Genomic DNA, 17,143 nt, shown 5'->3' with positions numbered 1-17,143 from the left:
ACGTCAATGAAGATATGAAATTGTACAAAGATTCGCGATCTAATCACGAGAATGTACAAAGCGCACATAATATGCAGAAAGGTAAAGGATATTCGAAATGCTTGTTGTAACATTTAATAAGGAAAATTAATTTTTATGCAATTTCCGTTTCATTAATAACGTTAATGAAGATATGAAATTACACAAAAATTCGCAATCTGGTCACGAGAAGTGGGATATTGGACTTTAAGTAGCTTTAAAGAAGATGTGGTATTCTATTCAAATGTTTGAACAGTGTAACAAGATCATGAACTTCTTATCAGAACTTTTTAATGCTTTCATAATTGTTTGATAGTACAGGATACAATCGTTGAAATATTTCAAAGATTCGAGAAACTTCTTCCATAAAGAGATGACTTCATTCAGCTTCAACGGCAATTTCATCGATTCTCACGGCAGGTGCCATTAAGCTTGTATTATCTCTCACATATTTACGTCTTCATATGCTTATACAGAAATTTACGTAATTGTACGATGTTAAAATTGAAATATTCTTTCGAGCGTTTACATACAAGTCATATTGCCATCGTGAATGTAAATTTACACAGAACTCTGTGGTGAAATCCAAACGGAACTATTAAGCTCTATGAAACATCGTTCCCCTAAAGTTTGAAATTTATTAAATTGTAAGCAACTGCTGCGTATGAGCATAATAATTTATTAACAGTCAGCAGTTCTCAGGAGAAAACTTAACGATTTTGTGATAAGTAATAAGAGCAATCGTTTTTACTTACATATATTAAATTCATTATTTCTATAACAGTTCCTTTTATTCATGCATACTTATCTGATACCTATATCGAAGATGTATAGTACTGGTCTTTATTTTGATGATTCAAATACCTATAATAATAATAATAATAATAATACTCTAGTTACTTGGCACTTGTGTACTTCGTTTATACAGTCCTTTTATCCGTATAACATCGAATCTAGTGGCAAAGATGGTACCAGTATTTCTTGGTAATGTTTATCGTTAATTCATATATTTCAATAATATTCGTTTATTATTGCTACAAATCGTTTAAAGTGTTCGGACACTTAACACGTTTACTACGGCGTTCACTTTTTTAAAAGACTATCGTATTTCGCGGTACAGGACAAATAGGCTACGTAATGCACTTTCGTGTTTGGCGATACGGGGCAACAGTGACCCGTAGCAATTTCGATCGAATGACCATATTGTCCTTTCTGTAATTCCGCACTTCTTTCGACATATGTTTCGTATTGCACTTCCATATTTGACAGACTTATGAAATATACTACAATATAATAGTGGCCATCTGTTGATAACGAGGAGCGTTGTTCCATTCTTAGCGGTACGTGACAAATAAGCCTCGTACAACAAATCGTTACAATCGTTAAATTTTTCGCACTAATTGGGCGATTTATGATTTACAACTGTATTATGTTACTTTACCCTGCGAAGACTCAGTTAATTTTTGTATCGTTGATAAATGTTGAAAAATGAAGGAAATAGTAGCCACGCAAATAGGAAAAGTTTAATGAAGAAGGGGCTACCCAGAAGGAAAGTTCGTTACGAAGCCTATATGTCCTATACCGCAGTGAACATGTTAATGGGCAATCGAGTAGACTAGAGTCTAGTGACTAGAGCCTAGTAACTAAAGTTTAGTTTCTGGTTGATATGAGTACTTTAGTTGATATTATTTGTCAATTAATATTTTTAACATTTTCGTCTAATATTTTTTTTAGTTTTTTCTCGTTTTTTCTCTTGTTTCTATATATGCCAACATAGGGATTTTCCAACGATTTCCAGTAATTTTGCAGTGAGAGGATTAAAGGATAAACTATTCTTTTGTAAGAAAGTATTTTCAGTGTGTACTCATTTCATTTTTCTTTCGAAATAGAGAGAGAGAGAGAGAAAGAGAGAGAGAGAGAGAGAGAGAGACACACAAGAAGGTAAAAGCAAACAGACAACTTGTTGACATTTTGCTGATATTTAAGGTTTTCCATCGATTCGATAGAGATTGAGGTTGCTTGTTGAAAGTTTCCGCGAAATATGACGCGCTAGGTTGAATTGAGGACCAGCCAGTCGTACACTTGTTCCAATCGAAATTGAATCTTTTTCCAACGAGTGAAACTAAATTGAAAGTGACTAGATCGGAAATTGAAGGCATTTTGGTCGATTCGAACGAATTTGGACCGATTTAAACGTATTTGAACCGAGTGAACCGAGTTTGAGTTGGTTTGCATCGATTGCAAATGGAAATGACGACTGTTGTCAAACCATTCCGAATCTCAAACAAATCAATCGAATAGAGAATCAATCGAAATTCGATTGAACAAATCCGTCTAAAATCGATTTAATCGAACAAATCACTTCAAATCAAGAAGAATCAAGACAAGCTTGTTAATCCTAAACCTACCTTAACACGTTAAATGGAGAATATTTCGATTTACGAAGTCGATTCCTATATTCCGCATTGAAAAATATTAAAAACAACATTTTTCGCTTGGTTTTCCTTAAAAAGTGACTACAACACACGTCAGATTTCTGAGAAAAAAAAAGTATTGTCCACGCGTATCGACATCGTCACTGAAGAGCTTCTTCCACTTCGATACACATATCGACATCATACTAAATGTGTTAACTGTGTTAACATACAGTGCCGTGAATAATTATAAGCCCAAGCCCATTTTTAGATTTTTTATAATATTAAAACAAAAATTGGCGAAGTCTTTTATATAATTTCATATTGTCATATAAAACTGGACATGTACAATTTTTCTTCTTTAGAAATCTGTAGAAAACTAAACGTTTTCTTAAAATTACGTTTTCGGCCATGAAAAAATATAAACTTGATGTTAACTTTGTTACGTTCTCATTCAATATTTAGTGGATTTCTCTTCATTTTCTATTACTTCTGTTATCTATTAACTTATTTAAAGCTTCGTTTTGAATAACCGGCCATACTTGTTAGAATCCCCCACAGGTTCTCGATAGGATTCAGGTCAAGACTCAATACTGGCCATGGTAATAATTCTATTCCAAAATCTGGGAAACAATTTTTTGTAGTGGCGGCTGTATAAATGGGAGCATTGTATTGTTGAAAAATTATCTCCTTGTTTGCTATTTCGGTTATGAAATTTCGTCATGAGATAACTCTTGATATTATATAGCGTTCGATCGACCTGTTACAAAAACAATTTCATTGAACATATCCAGACATGATCAGTGGTTTCTTGCAGACATTGAAGAAATAATGAAGAAAGGACGAACAATGTGTTTGAGTCTATAATCACTCGCAGCACTGTAAATCATTTCTAAAGTAATTCAATCCGATTCAAACCGATTCAAACCGATTCAAACCGATTCAAACCGATTCAAACCGATTCAAACCGATTCAAACCGATTCAAACCTATTAAAACCGATTCAAACCGATTCAAACCGATTCAAACCGATTCAAACCGATTCAAACCGATTCAAACCGATTAGAGGCGACTCAAGATCAATCAAAACTAAAAAGATATCGCGTTATCGAAATATTCGATTCGTTTAAGTGTGTGACTAGCTTTAGTTTTCGAGATTGCCTGCCATCGAAAAATCCCGTCAGACGCTTTTCTCTGAAATGGTGCTTCTGTTACTGTCCCTCCTCTGCAACGTACGTTGGTGTCTTTGGGTACGGACAGGTGGTTCCCTGTCGCTACCAACTCTTCTCAGACTGGTGTCTCTTTCGATACGAGCGTTTTTCGGTGCCACTGGACCACGAATATTTGTGTAGACCACGTAAACGGCTAGGATCCCGACCACGAACATGGCCACACCGACGCCGCTTACCGTGCCAACCTATATCGTTATATCATATAATCAATAACAATTTCATTCTTTTATTTTAATTGTCACAATCTATCGGAATATTATTCTACGATATCCCATAATTTGTGTCTGATTTCTCATTAGGGAAACTTGCAATTTAATTACCTACAATAAGACTTGTATACAAGGCTATATATTAGGTCGACGATAGACATATGCCATTATAGGTGTCCATTTTCTATTACGCGTCTATTTGGAATTACGTTACTTAGATCGAAATAACTTCAAAGTAACTAGCTTCGCTTATACGAATATAAGCCTGAAGTCAAGACACTTGTATTCAAGTAAATAAAACTCAATTTAGATTAGTCAAATTCAAGTTACTTGACTGATCAGAACGAGGCTTGGCTCATTAACATGCACAGTCATCTGCCGAGTGTGAAAAATTTGAGCAACGACTGCACGAATAATGAAACCCTAAATGAGAATTGCAGAACAACTGGTGTAGGTTAATAACTGAACAAATGACTAACCATGGTCCACCACTCGGTGTTATCTATCTCAGAAACGAGAACCTGAGCAGTCTCGTCGTCGTTCTCGTGCAACATCTTAATCTCCTTCGGTGTGGTAGCACAGCCAGTCTTCATCCCTTTTTCCTTACTGATCAACTTCTTGAACGCTTTAGGCATTTCATCCTCATCATCCTCGTTATCGTCATCCTTATCATCATCCTTTTCATCATCGTCGTCTTTGTCGTCATCGTTGTCATCGTCGTCGCCCCAATGTAATTTTACCTTGTTCTTGCTGACGACGATCGTGCCTATTGTCTGTAGATCCGAGGCCTTTACTTTCATCGATAGTTCGAGAGAAGCAGCACTTGATTGCGATTCTTTCGCGTGACCCGCGATTACGTTCGACACAACGTTGTTCCAGTCGACGGCGTTTACCTGGCTCTTGCACTTCTTCTTCTTGCTACAAGCAAGTCAAACGGTTCATTCAGAATGACAAAGCGTTCAGGTTAGATTGCTTTTGAGATATTGTTGATACAAAGTGGAAAAAGATAGGTTTAGAATATCAACCTTTCAATTTGTCAATTATAATAAAAAATTATTATAATTAAGTTATTAATATATATATATATAATTTATCATTAATTAATTATAAATAGACGTCGATAGATCTCCGTATAACGAACGGAAATAATTTCTGTCGTGGTATTCGTAGCACGTCGTTGAAATTTCTCTAATTAACGCTTGATTCGATCAAACTCGATAATTATCCTGCCGACTAATTAATCTAATTATACGTTGTTCCATATACGATAGATCTTGTTTTTACAAGAGAATGAAAAAGGAATTGATAAAATAAACTTTGACAAGCTGCCTAACGCTTGAATCGTGTTTCAAGATTATCAAATTGATCTTAATTTATACCGATTTGCATTCCGTGAAAATTGCTCTGTAAAATGAGCAAATTGATGGATACGATAATGGTTAATACGTTATCGGTTAAATTCGACATTAAGATCAAACTCTGATACTTTAATTTTGCTCTAAATATAGCGAAAGATTTAAATACGAGTTTTAGATTAGAATGCTTACACCAATGTTATTATTAATATGTTGTATTTGTATTTATACATTGTATACTACTGACGAAAAATGTGGGATCTTCACGTATTTCATAATATCGAAATTTCGGAAAAAAGTTAGGTGAGAATGTTATGTTGTTTTTCATCAAAGATCTATCGAAATAAAAAAAATTACTATTGGTGTCTCATCAATTTCGAATCAGCTGTATTGTATTAATCTCTATAGACAATGTTATAGAAAATCCTAAGTAATATTTAATACTTTAATCGTAAATAATATGTATCATTTATTGACCATTGTCGTTCATACATGACTCGTAAAATTAATAATCGTAAATAACAGGTACCACTTATTAATGATAGTTGTTCATAAATATGTGACTGATAAAAACGAGCGTCTGTTTGAATTTTGAATCGACCGACTACGTAACGACGTTTCCACTGTTGAAGATGTAAAGTATAAGCATATTTTGATTATCTTGGCTGGCTTTTTGCTTCTTACATAATTAGATGCTGCGAATTTATGCCATGGGTGACTGTGTATTTTGCAATTTTTTCACGGGAACAGACGATTAACGAGTAATCAAATGGTCATGCTCACCACAGCGTGTCTAACGCTTTCGCATACACCTTTATCGCGTCCTCAAGCCATCTAACTTCCCTCAGTTCCTCCGAGTCGTATTTCCCGCTATCTTTGCTCGACCACCATTTCGACTTCTCTACCCTTGCTTCTAATCCTGGGAATTCGTTCCTAAAAAGAAAAGAAAAGTTCACGGAATTTTTCTACCATATATTTTTATGTATTTTCATATAAAATCTACGTATACGTATATTATAATACATGCAATTATATATTATAATACGTACTGTTAGATTGAGTAATAAGTTCACTCACGAGTTCCTAAAAGAGCACGTTATTATAATTTTCACATAAGATCTACCGAGTCCTCTTTAGTATTATTATTTCTTTATTAACGTACATATATCTACCATTAAAAAATTCAGAGACGTATATTTTATATTTTTACATTCTTCAAATATTTTTATAGCATTCTTCTGAAGGCTACAAAATCTCACCAGTGAAATGTGAACGAATTTATTGCTCAACCCAACATATAAATTTGGGTATAGTAGGTTAATATATAGATTTAGATATACATATGTTCAATATATATTTACACTGTTATTATCTGTTTAACAAATACAACATTCGAAGCAATTGTAATTATAAGCACCTCTTATATATATAATTATGTTTGTAATTATAATTTCATATAATTTCTTAAATATAATATAAGAAATATAGAGTAATATACATATATGAGAAATGCTTATAATTGTAATTTCTTCGAATTTTTTATTTGTTCTATTTGAAAAATTGTTTATATGAAAGTTGTCTGATTTCATGAGAGAAACTTAATAGAATATTTCTGTATACATGTGTGTGTATATTATAGAATATTTGGATACATTATTCTTTATGGGGCCACATTTTAAAATGGGCCTTCAAATGTATAAATGAGGCCCTGTTTGGATATTTGGTATATTTGACTTGTTACATACAGAGATTTTAATATCAACATGTTCCTCGTGTTTAATAGGATTGTATATTTCCTAGAATTTTTATTATGCATTTTAAGATCTAATCATATAAAGTATACTTATATGTTTTTTCCAGAATCGAGTTAAATTTCCTTTTTGTAGTAGTTTCTGACAGGTATGAGTGAATGATTAATAGCAATGATTAAATTACGGAAACGCTAATTTAACATATAACGATCTTAATAACGAAAATCAGAATAAGATTATTAAATTACGATTATATGTCCTTGATTACCAGCGTAAATTAGACTTCATGTTCTGGAAGATCTTCGTGGAATATCCCGTTTTTTATGAGTGCATTATCTAGATTAAATCTGTGAAAATTAAATGCAACATCTCACGTATATATAGTCATTGTTATTTCTAATATCTTTATTATCGTGTAATTTTCATGACTCCAATAAAAACATATATATAAGCAATTACATCACGTCCTTGACAATCCGTCTTTGACTAAAAAACAACTCCCCTTCATTTTTCAATTATTATATCTTACCTCAATATTACTCTATATTTCTTATATTATATTTAAGAAATTATATGAAATTATAATTACAAACGTAATTATATATATATAAGAAAATACAAAATGGGTGGCAGAATTTAATTGCTATTAAGGACACAGTAAATATATACGATGAGTCAATTGAAAACAGACTAAAGAGAAATAAAATGTAAATATAAAATACAATCGACCAGAACGACGTTTGAGTAATGATAGAATATAGCGGTAGAATTTGCAATTGTAACAGTCAATAATTAGGTGACAGAACGTCAGATAGGTAGGTGCTAATGAACTCGGTGTGGTCGCGTGCTGTTTGCTTGTATTTCTATTTCTATTAATCGCTGTCTATTATCCTGATATTATATGCAAAGGCTAATTGCACGATTAGGCTTATTTCCATGAATAACAGATTGCCGCTATAATGACGATACATTGAATGTAAAATGCGTCTCGGTGACACAATCTGTCGAATAGCGTGCGAACATAAGCGTAATTCATTCGATCGAAAAACAATTTTTATCTTTATTTTTATTTTATGTTAATTTTTAATTTGTTGCTTCGTTTCCTAAAAATTGTTTCCTCGTCCCTTCGGAACCTAGCACTAACGCTGATGCTTTATCGCGAGATAACAGATTATATGTACTAAAACTATAATACGTGAATAATTTTTTAGAGATAAGGAGCAATTACGCGTGTATTTTTTAATCTCATTTTGGTTGATTAGTCACTTCACTAATGTTCTAGCGCATACTGTAAAAACGTGTGATAGTTGCTTTATTATGTTTTAGTTATTGCTGCATTATGCTTTAACTGCTGTATTAAAAATTATTATATAAGGGATGAATTATCGTGATAAATCTGATTAATATGGATAACGTAGTAATATACGTTTTCACATATACTGTTCAAAATGCAAAAATAACTAATAAATATAAGCGTGTGAAACCGTAACGAAAAGAATATTAAACGAATTCTTGCAATCCTCTATCGTAGTTAGAATGTTAAGAAACAGAATTCAGTGATGCAGTTTGATTAAACAAAATTGCAAATGAATTGGTGCATTAACGCAGCATTGATTCCTGCTGGATGAAGATGCATTTTTAATTTTCACAATAAAAGAAAAAAAAAAAAAGAAAAAGAATCAGTGTAATCGTGGCAACAGGAAACTAACTCGTTGGAAGTTCGATCCGTACGGTAATTAATTTTTTGTCCCGCCTTTTTCTTCCTGAATCCAGCGACTGGTTACGTACACGATATTTACGATCACATTAATTATGCTTAACAGTAAACTCGTATGAAGTCTGCACAATCAACACGCGATCTGCTGAAGCTTTTTGTTACGTGCGTTTGTATGAGTCAGACGTCGACGCAGGATTTCCATTGTTGTGATGACACTTGGAGAGGAGAGAAAGGGAGAGAAAGAGAGAAAAAATATGCTATTGTATTAATAGGCGGAGTATTACGCAACAATAGATCAGCATGGCTACCGTTTGCTCACGAATGATCGTGAGTGAGAGATAAACTGTGATAGATCGATACGATCGGTAATTCTCGGGTCGAACTTATGCAACTTCGACATTTCTGAGTTACACAATTGACACGGTCGATACTTTGGAAGATCGCAAACGCCATTTAGATTAAATTAATTTCTAGGGTCGACGAACGTTTCTATGATCGTCAAAGTGGATTCGTAAAATTTGGTTTTGAATAATTTATACGATTAAGACGATCGTAAAAGGGAACGTTGTAAAATTTATGAATTAATTTATTTTATAGGGTCAATAGATTTTCTTATATTTGAAGATTTGAAAGATAAGTGTTTGACCATTTCAACTTTTGCAAATTATGCGGTTAATATAATCTACGTGTACCTGAGGAGAGATAGAATTTATGTAAAATAGTAAAATTTAAATTTTAGATCGACAGAATTTTCTGTGCTCCGAAATTTCAATAATTAAGAAACAAATTTTTCTCAAATTGGAAACTTGGTTTTCTTACATTTTTTTCATAGATGCTAGATACCAGACATCACTAGACGTGGAATTCTGATGAATCGTCATGTCGCGACGGTTAGATGAATCAGAGAGTCGATGAAGGTCCAGTCGAACAAATGACGCGTGGAAAGTCTAACGATTGTGGTGCACATTGTAACGTTCAGCGTGGAGAACGAACGTGATTTCTCTTTGTAAATATGCGAATTGAACGAGGATTTAAAGCGACGTTTACAGCAAAGAGCTTTTGGGCAACTGAAAGTGCGAGTTGATGGGCGTTAAGCCATTTACAATAAAATCGTGTAATCGAATTTCAATCAAGTAGAAACGATTTCCCGTTATATCAAATGAATTATGCATTGTGTACAAGAACGAATCTTCAATTCCAGTTTAATTTGTCTTTCAATGTGTTGGCAGCGTGAATCACTAATTGATAATCAAGTTCTATAAATACACTTAATTGTTTTCGACGATTCGAAATTAGCGGAATGGTTTCATTGGTTTCAACTGTAATTGTCAGACAAAAAATTATGTTCCTTTCGTTTCCTCTGTAATCGGATTTATCAAGGTAACGATTAAGATATTTTGGACTTTTAAGAGTAATACGTAATACTCGGAAAATTATTTGACCTTAGATCTGATATATTGAAGTTTTTAATTAACGATTTAATAGCATTAGTGATGAGTCAGCTTTCGATACAATCTTAATTACTATTTATTTATTTTCTTATTTATTTATTTATTTATAAGGTGTGACCATTAGAATGCATTTACAATGACATGTATTTATCGGATATAGCAACTTACAAAAAACAGAAAAGAGAAAAAGGTCAAAAATCAAAATTTTATACAATATAGATTAAAAGACGTTAATTGAAGAAAGAATTAAATTTAGATTCAAGATAACGAAGGGAAGAAGTCTACACGGTCCGAAAAACTATTAGCTAGAAGACAAATACGAGTTAGAGATGGAAATATTTAGATTTATAATCACAACGCCGAAATAGTAACGAAATGGTGCGTTAAGATTGGTCGGTGCAAGAATATGCGAAAAGAACTGTTCGTTTGATCATTGATGATTTCATAAGGCGAACTTAAATTGACGAGAAATCCATTAGATCAAGTAATTCTTGGTGAACAATTATGAAACCCTCTGCTCATAGAGCATTGCAATCGACTGTGTTTACAATGCGAAAAAGACTTGTATTAAATTGTTTCGAGAAGCAAGACGTGTAATAAGATAAGGAAATCAGATGTGAGATGCATACTCGTGGCGGAATCTGATTAATGAGCAGTATAATAATTTAATTGTTGAAGCCTATGTGAAACAGAGGAATGGCGCATAACAAATCCTAAGATTCTTGAGGATGTGTTCCGGATTTTTTCAAAGTAGAGAGAGAAGGTTAGTTGAGAGTTATAATAAACTCGAAGGTCATAGATGACTTGAATTGAAAATAGGTTTCAATTAGTGCGCAGGGGGAGGTAGAGGCACGTTTGATTACCTGGAGTCTTCTAGAAGCAGTATAGCGTTTGTCGAGTTGATGTGCTTCAGGTGTTCTTCGAGATGCCCTTCGCTGACGACCAGAACGGTCGCGTTCACCGGTTTGCTGAAGAATTCGTCTTGCGGCGTTCCAATATGCACGATGTGCGAGGTCAAGTCTGTTGCATATTCAAACTTTCGAATTTCCTAACTTGTGAATTATCAGAGGTGGAAATGTTAAAATTTAGCAATTATTTACAAAAGGATGCTCTCCACCGATCTCGATAGCCTTAAAATATATTATTAAGGTGATCGTGCTGAACAATCTTTTCCTACGCGTATTACCATCGCGGTCTTAGTTATGTACTTTTAATACTATGTATTTCTTAGAATTTTTATTTAAATCAAGGCTAATTAGTAATAAATAGATATATTCCAAATTACAATTAGTAGATCCGTTGCTTCATGTTATAATTAATATTATCTAACCAGAAACATCTCTGTCATTATATCGGGAAATGCAGTTATTCGATCGTCAAAATGATATCAGCGACTAAATAGAAATTCTGCGATATAACCAACGTAATGCTGTTTCGTACGTCTTGTCTTTCAGCAGAACACGTCACGTACATGTTAATAATTAGAGTCAGCAGATACGTGTGTATAAATGTCCCCCACACGTAACCTAGTGATAAACACGTCTTAACATGTAAGTCATACACAAAAATATGTTTGGTAGTACGTATAAAGAATATTAATCCCAGCCAAACTATAACTTATTAATTTATCTATTTTTTATTTATATGAAATGCAATTAGTATCGATAAGATAAATTTAGCGTGACTTATATAAAGAGCGCAGTGAAGACTAAATGAAACTGGATTTAAATGAAATTTTTTATGAATATCCCGAAACCTAAGACTGAGCGATAGTAGCACACACGGGAAAAAATTGTTAGCGATGATGACTTTGACAATATATTTCAGGATCATCGAGATTGATGGGCCGCACCATTTCCTATTCTGTTTTTCCATTATATAATTTCTGAGTTTCTGAATTTTCAAATTGTTACATCCTGGAACATTTAGAATACTCTAATAGAATAGATGCTTCATGCTATTATCTGTTCCATCGTGTCTACTATCGATTTCTCAATTCTACCACTCAATTCTATCGCAATTATTCTGATTTAATTTCATATAGCGATAATCCTGTCCTGATAAACTCAATAAATTGGCAATCTCACCGTCTTGATCGCCGTCATCGATCAAAACGCACAGACCCTTCCTAATGGCTGCTATTGTCAGTTTTTTAGCAATGTTTTGAGCATCATCCTCTCCATCTTCATCCGCGTTCACCACCAACGTGAACGACTTCCATTTCAACTCTTCCACGACCTTCAAGGTGCCCTGAAACAGAAAATCGTGTCTGGTCAGCGATGATCTGAAATTCCTTTACAATGATCCATCTGCTTTCATTAATTTGCCACAGATCATCATTTTTGTACGAGAATACTTTACCACTTCTCAATAATTCAATAACTCGGTAATACGAAATTTCAATACTTTTCACATTTATTCTATTTAAATCTTCGTTATTTCATAAGATTCGTATGAAATTTGCGAGAAATAACGATTAGAAAGCACGTGTTCGCGAGTAGGATTAAGTAACACGTAACCGCAATTTTATTTTCGCGTCGTTGAATTTGCAATTATGCGTGTATAATATATAATATATATGTAAATTCTATAGAATTTAGAACACCAACCGACAGTTTGACTTTCCCTGTGTTTACTGAGAGTTGGTCGAACGATATAAGTAAAGAAGGACGGGCATTTAGTACAGAGAATAAAACAGGATTTCGAGAAGCGAAGATTGAACAAAGAAGAAGAAAAGCAAATTAAGAGTTAGAAGGGGAAAGAGAAAAGGGGTTGGAAGCGGAGAGTTTTTGAGGAGATACGGAAGAAGACTTAGAAAATCGATTCTTGAGTTTCACGAATCGATCGCCTAATTTCCAAAAATATTACACCATTACATATATATATGTAGTATCGTGGTCGAGGGATCTGGGGGGTGTCGGGCGAATTATAAATAAGCGGTTGCGGAGCATGTGCGTGGTGGGGCTAAGACAAAAGATATGAAGCTAAGATAAGGGGTTGCTAGGGGGCATAAACGAATTAACGGCAATATGAGTTGGGAAGCCAGAGAGTGCGAATTGCGTTGTCGGAGAGAGTTGCAAATTAATTATCTAGTTGTCTTAATTATTGTGATTCGTTCAGGTTAAACAACCATCGTTTCCTGTTTAATCAACATCTGTTTAATCTATTTATTGTAAATAAACTAATTGTAGTAGCAAGATACTTTGCTCCGGCAGTAATTCGAAAGAGGTTCCGGGGCATCCCAGCTGAGCGTCGGGCGATCCACTGTGGGGTTTTAGTCGGTTTATTCCGACACTACCCCACCGCTTCCATAGAGCGGGAGGGGGGCTGTCCATGAGGATTTCCTCACGTATAGAAAAAAAGGAAGAAGTAGCAAGATACTACATATATATATGTAATGGTGCAATATTTTTGTATATATATGTATTTTGTATATACAGGGTGGTTGGTAACTGGTGGTACAAGCGGAAAGAGGGTGATTCTACGCGAAAAAAGAAGTCGAAAATATAGAATAAAAATTTTTCGTTTGAAGCTTTGTTTCCGAGAAAATCGGCTTTGAATTTTCGCTCGGTACGCGTGCGGTACGTTATAACGGATCTCACTGTAGATCGTTGTCTCGATGGAAAAATTAAGAAAAAAAAAATAAAAAAATTTTTATACTATATTTTCGACTCCTTTTTTCCCGTAGAATCACCCCTTATCCGCTTGTACCACCAGTTACCAACCACCCTGTATATATATATATATATAGTAAGTCGCGTGAATTAACATTTACATGACCCCAGTTTACTATTATTTATTACTAGCCAAGTTTTCGAAAGCAAACTAACTACGTTTCTACTTCATTAAGAATACCATATCCTGATTTTACGAAGAAACTTCAAACATTTCCTAAATGTCATCTAACTGGAATTAATCCTCATGGAAAAGAACGCTGCGAACGACCCTGGATCTGGCTGATATTTATAGTTTAGCATCGCAAAGATACATGGAATGTAGCGTAGATTACGTGACGCAGCATCAATAGTAGTTACGCATTATCAGATATTTTAATTCATAATTAATGTAATAATTTAATATTTTTGCCTTTATTGGAAAAGATAGGATGTACGTGTTGTAATGGTCATGGACGTCATTGTATCAATTAATCTCGTTATGCGAAGGTTATTATAATAAGCAATTAGTCACCTGGACTAGATAAGAATCGGATTCCTTCATTAAATGATGAAGGTACGGAGAATTCGATTCTCGTCTCACGATGTGCGGCACTTTCAGCACTGACGTTATCTTGTGTACGGCTTCCGCATTTGTCGCAGTGTCTGGCCCGATAATTCCTACTCAACAAAGTAACACAACTTAGAACGAAGTATTGGGTTGGCAACTAAGTGATCGCGGATTTTGTCAATATCACCTAATAACACAATTACTTATTGCCAACGCAATAGAATTGCCTGCGCAGCTGTATTTCTATGTACAGTTATTTTTTAAAAACTCAATTTTATATGCATTTATGATGAAAATAAGCGATCCCTTTATGACCGTTTCATGTTAGGAAATTTAATGGCATCTTAAAAACCACTATAACTTATAGCTTTTGAAAAAATGAAAGAGCAAAGTATGTTTTATAAATACGATGACATAAGAATGATAAATTTAGCTTCTTAGTCAATTGCTAAAGAAATTTGACGATCACAAAGTATGCTCCGTTTTTGCAAACAAATAATCAAATAAAAGGACAAATGCGAGGATCTTTAGACGCAGTTGTTTACAACGTTAATACGATTGAAAGAAAGAAAGAAAAAAAAAGAAGGAATGTGAAACGTTATTGGTGATAAAACACAGGTATTTGAGTCACGATCGTAAATTCTTCGATCTCGGCTTCACGATTTCGCGACTAACCAAGCGACGAGCTATGTGTGCGCTTGAAGCAGCGCAAACAGAAGGGGATTGCAGCAATGGAAACGGGGGAATCGTGACACGTCGTACGAAACATCGTTCTTTGGCTAAGTATCAACTAGGAAAATCTCATGATCGATGTTCCAAGTTGTTGCGTTTACCTAAGTAGTAGGGCGGTTGCAAACAGCTCGTGTCTGCCCCCACGAGAGCCTTCATCGCTGCTTTCAGAGCGCCGGTTATGCTATCGCACGTGTCCACAACAGTCACTTCTGCAAAATAGTAGAAGCCATGCTTCAGTTATTCACCTTAACACGATTTCATTTCGTTGAGCTTTCACTCGACGCTATTCGATTGAGAAATTAAGTTAAGGAATGATCTTAATTAAAATGGCGAGTTCTCGTTTACGGATAGAAGTTGTCAGACCTTCAGATTCTGGGTTTCAGGATTTGGAGATTGGATTCCAATTGGAGTTGGTCTCTGTTTGCTGTAGCATATTAAGCCTAATCGCGTTAAGCTATAATAGAATGTTATTCGTTTGAAAAATAAAGTTAGCGAATGTCTTGAAGTGTAAATATGGGGAAACTGAAGTTTCCGAGCTTTCTGATTTAACGTTTAGGATTTAGTGCTGGAATTTCAAGATTTCGGCCTTGTTTGCTTTAATATGTCAAACCTAATCGCGTTTAGCTTTTATAGAAGGCCATCCAACTGAGGCATTAAGTTATTTACATTAATGAGATGTTTAATTCTAAAATTCGACATTTCTATATCCAGAGGGTATTCTAAGGGTTTCAGGCTTTAGTCCTGCAGTTTTGCTCACTGTAACGCGACCGATTGTATTAAGTTTCCACATAAAGCTACATGAAAAATTAAATTAGGAAATATGCGCTTAACTTTCAAAAATTGGAACCCGTATGCTTTGGAATTCATTCTCCTCGATAGAATTGAACTAACGATAACGATACGTTGAATTTTCACAGAATTTTGTCGACCTAAAAATTCAGCGATCATTAGTCCTGCAAAGTCGGAGTTTCTCTGTTTTGGAATCCATTCGCTTGAATATTCGTTATCTGATAAATGTCCAAGGAGACTGGATAACGTTCCACGCAAAAGATAACAGGAAATCTCCGTTCTCTATGACTACAATCGCTCCGAGCAAAACTAAAGAATAGAAAGTCAAAAACCTGCGAAACAATTCATTCGAAACGATATTACCCAACACCGGAGACAACCAAGCTATTATACGATATATATTAACGTCTAATCTATTCTGCTCGGATAAGTATCAGGAATGTTTCCTTGACATCGTTTCTTTTTTCTCCTTTACGCTATTTCTTTTCTTATATCCTTTTGTTTCTTCGCTCAGCATCTTCTTCTGTCCCTGCTTATTACCCCGCGACGATAAAAAGACAAGATCACAAACGTATAATCGGTTTAATCATCGTGAAAATCTAAAGTCGAAATAATATTTCTCTTGTTTACCGATATCGTAGCCAGCTGTCTTGTTATTGTGAATCTCTGTGAGTAGCTTCGCCGCTTCGTACAGCAGTACACCTCTAGCGGATAGCTTCCTGCAGAACGCATCATCGTGGATGCTTGTCAACAGCGAAATCTGCGCGTGATTTCCACATTCCGTACGCCCGCCACAGGTACACGCGTAGATAATGCCGATTATCATCAGCAAAGCTCTCATCTTCCCCATTCTAAATCCTCTCGTATCTCTTCTCTTCTTCCCTCTGCTCTTCTTTTTCCACTTTCCTTCCCTTTGCTACTTTTAAATCTCTCGTTACGTTGTATTCTAATCTTTCATTGTTTTACATTACGTTACATCTCTTCATCTTTGTCCTATTTCCTCTTTCAATATCTTCAACTCCCTGTTTCTTCCGACTTTTCTTAGATTCTCTTCCCTTCTTCTATATCTTCGTAATTTTAGATTTAGCTCGCAATAATTACAGAATATTGGCGGACGAAACACTCGTACCGAATACACCGTAAAATCTTGCAGCGTGAACGATGTCTTTCTTCCTCTCTTTTTAATCGCTCTCTTTGTCGTCACTGAACTATGGTACGCGGCAAGAAACGACGCGGACGCGCAGAAAAATGA

General features: G+C 34.7%; 2 protein-coding genes across 2 annotated transcripts in view; one reads left to right on the top strand and one right to left on the bottom strand.

The window, feature by feature from the left end:
• ETHR (ecdysis triggering hormone receptor) overlaps positions 1-17,143 on the top strand; it is a 108,562-nt gene that overhangs the window by 12,464 nt on the left and 78,955 nt on the right. The window lies entirely within an intron of this gene.
• On the bottom strand, positions 290-16,741 carry LOC117160643 (uncharacterized). The gene is made up of 8 exons (XM_076622789.1): positions 16,522-16,741; positions 15,204-15,311; positions 14,335-14,480; positions 12,234-12,396; positions 11,010-11,166; positions 6,011-6,160; positions 4,352-4,790; positions 290-3,848 (listed from the first exon to the last, which is right to left on the bottom strand). The coding sequence occupies exons 1-8, from the start codon at positions 16,739-16,741 to the stop codon at positions 3,612-3,614; spliced, it is 1,620 nt and encodes a 539-aa protein (XP_076478904.1). The 3' UTR covers positions 290-3,611.

Source organism: Bombus vancouverensis, chromosome 1 (assembly GCF_051014615.1).
Source record: "Bombus vancouverensis nearcticus chromosome 1, iyBomVanc1_principal, whole genome shotgun sequence".
NCBI lineage: Eukaryota > Metazoa > Arthropoda > Insecta > Hymenoptera > Apidae > Bombus > Bombus vancouverensis.
Note: the sequence above shows the minus strand (reverse complement) of the source record. Positions and strands in the feature narration are given on the sequence as shown.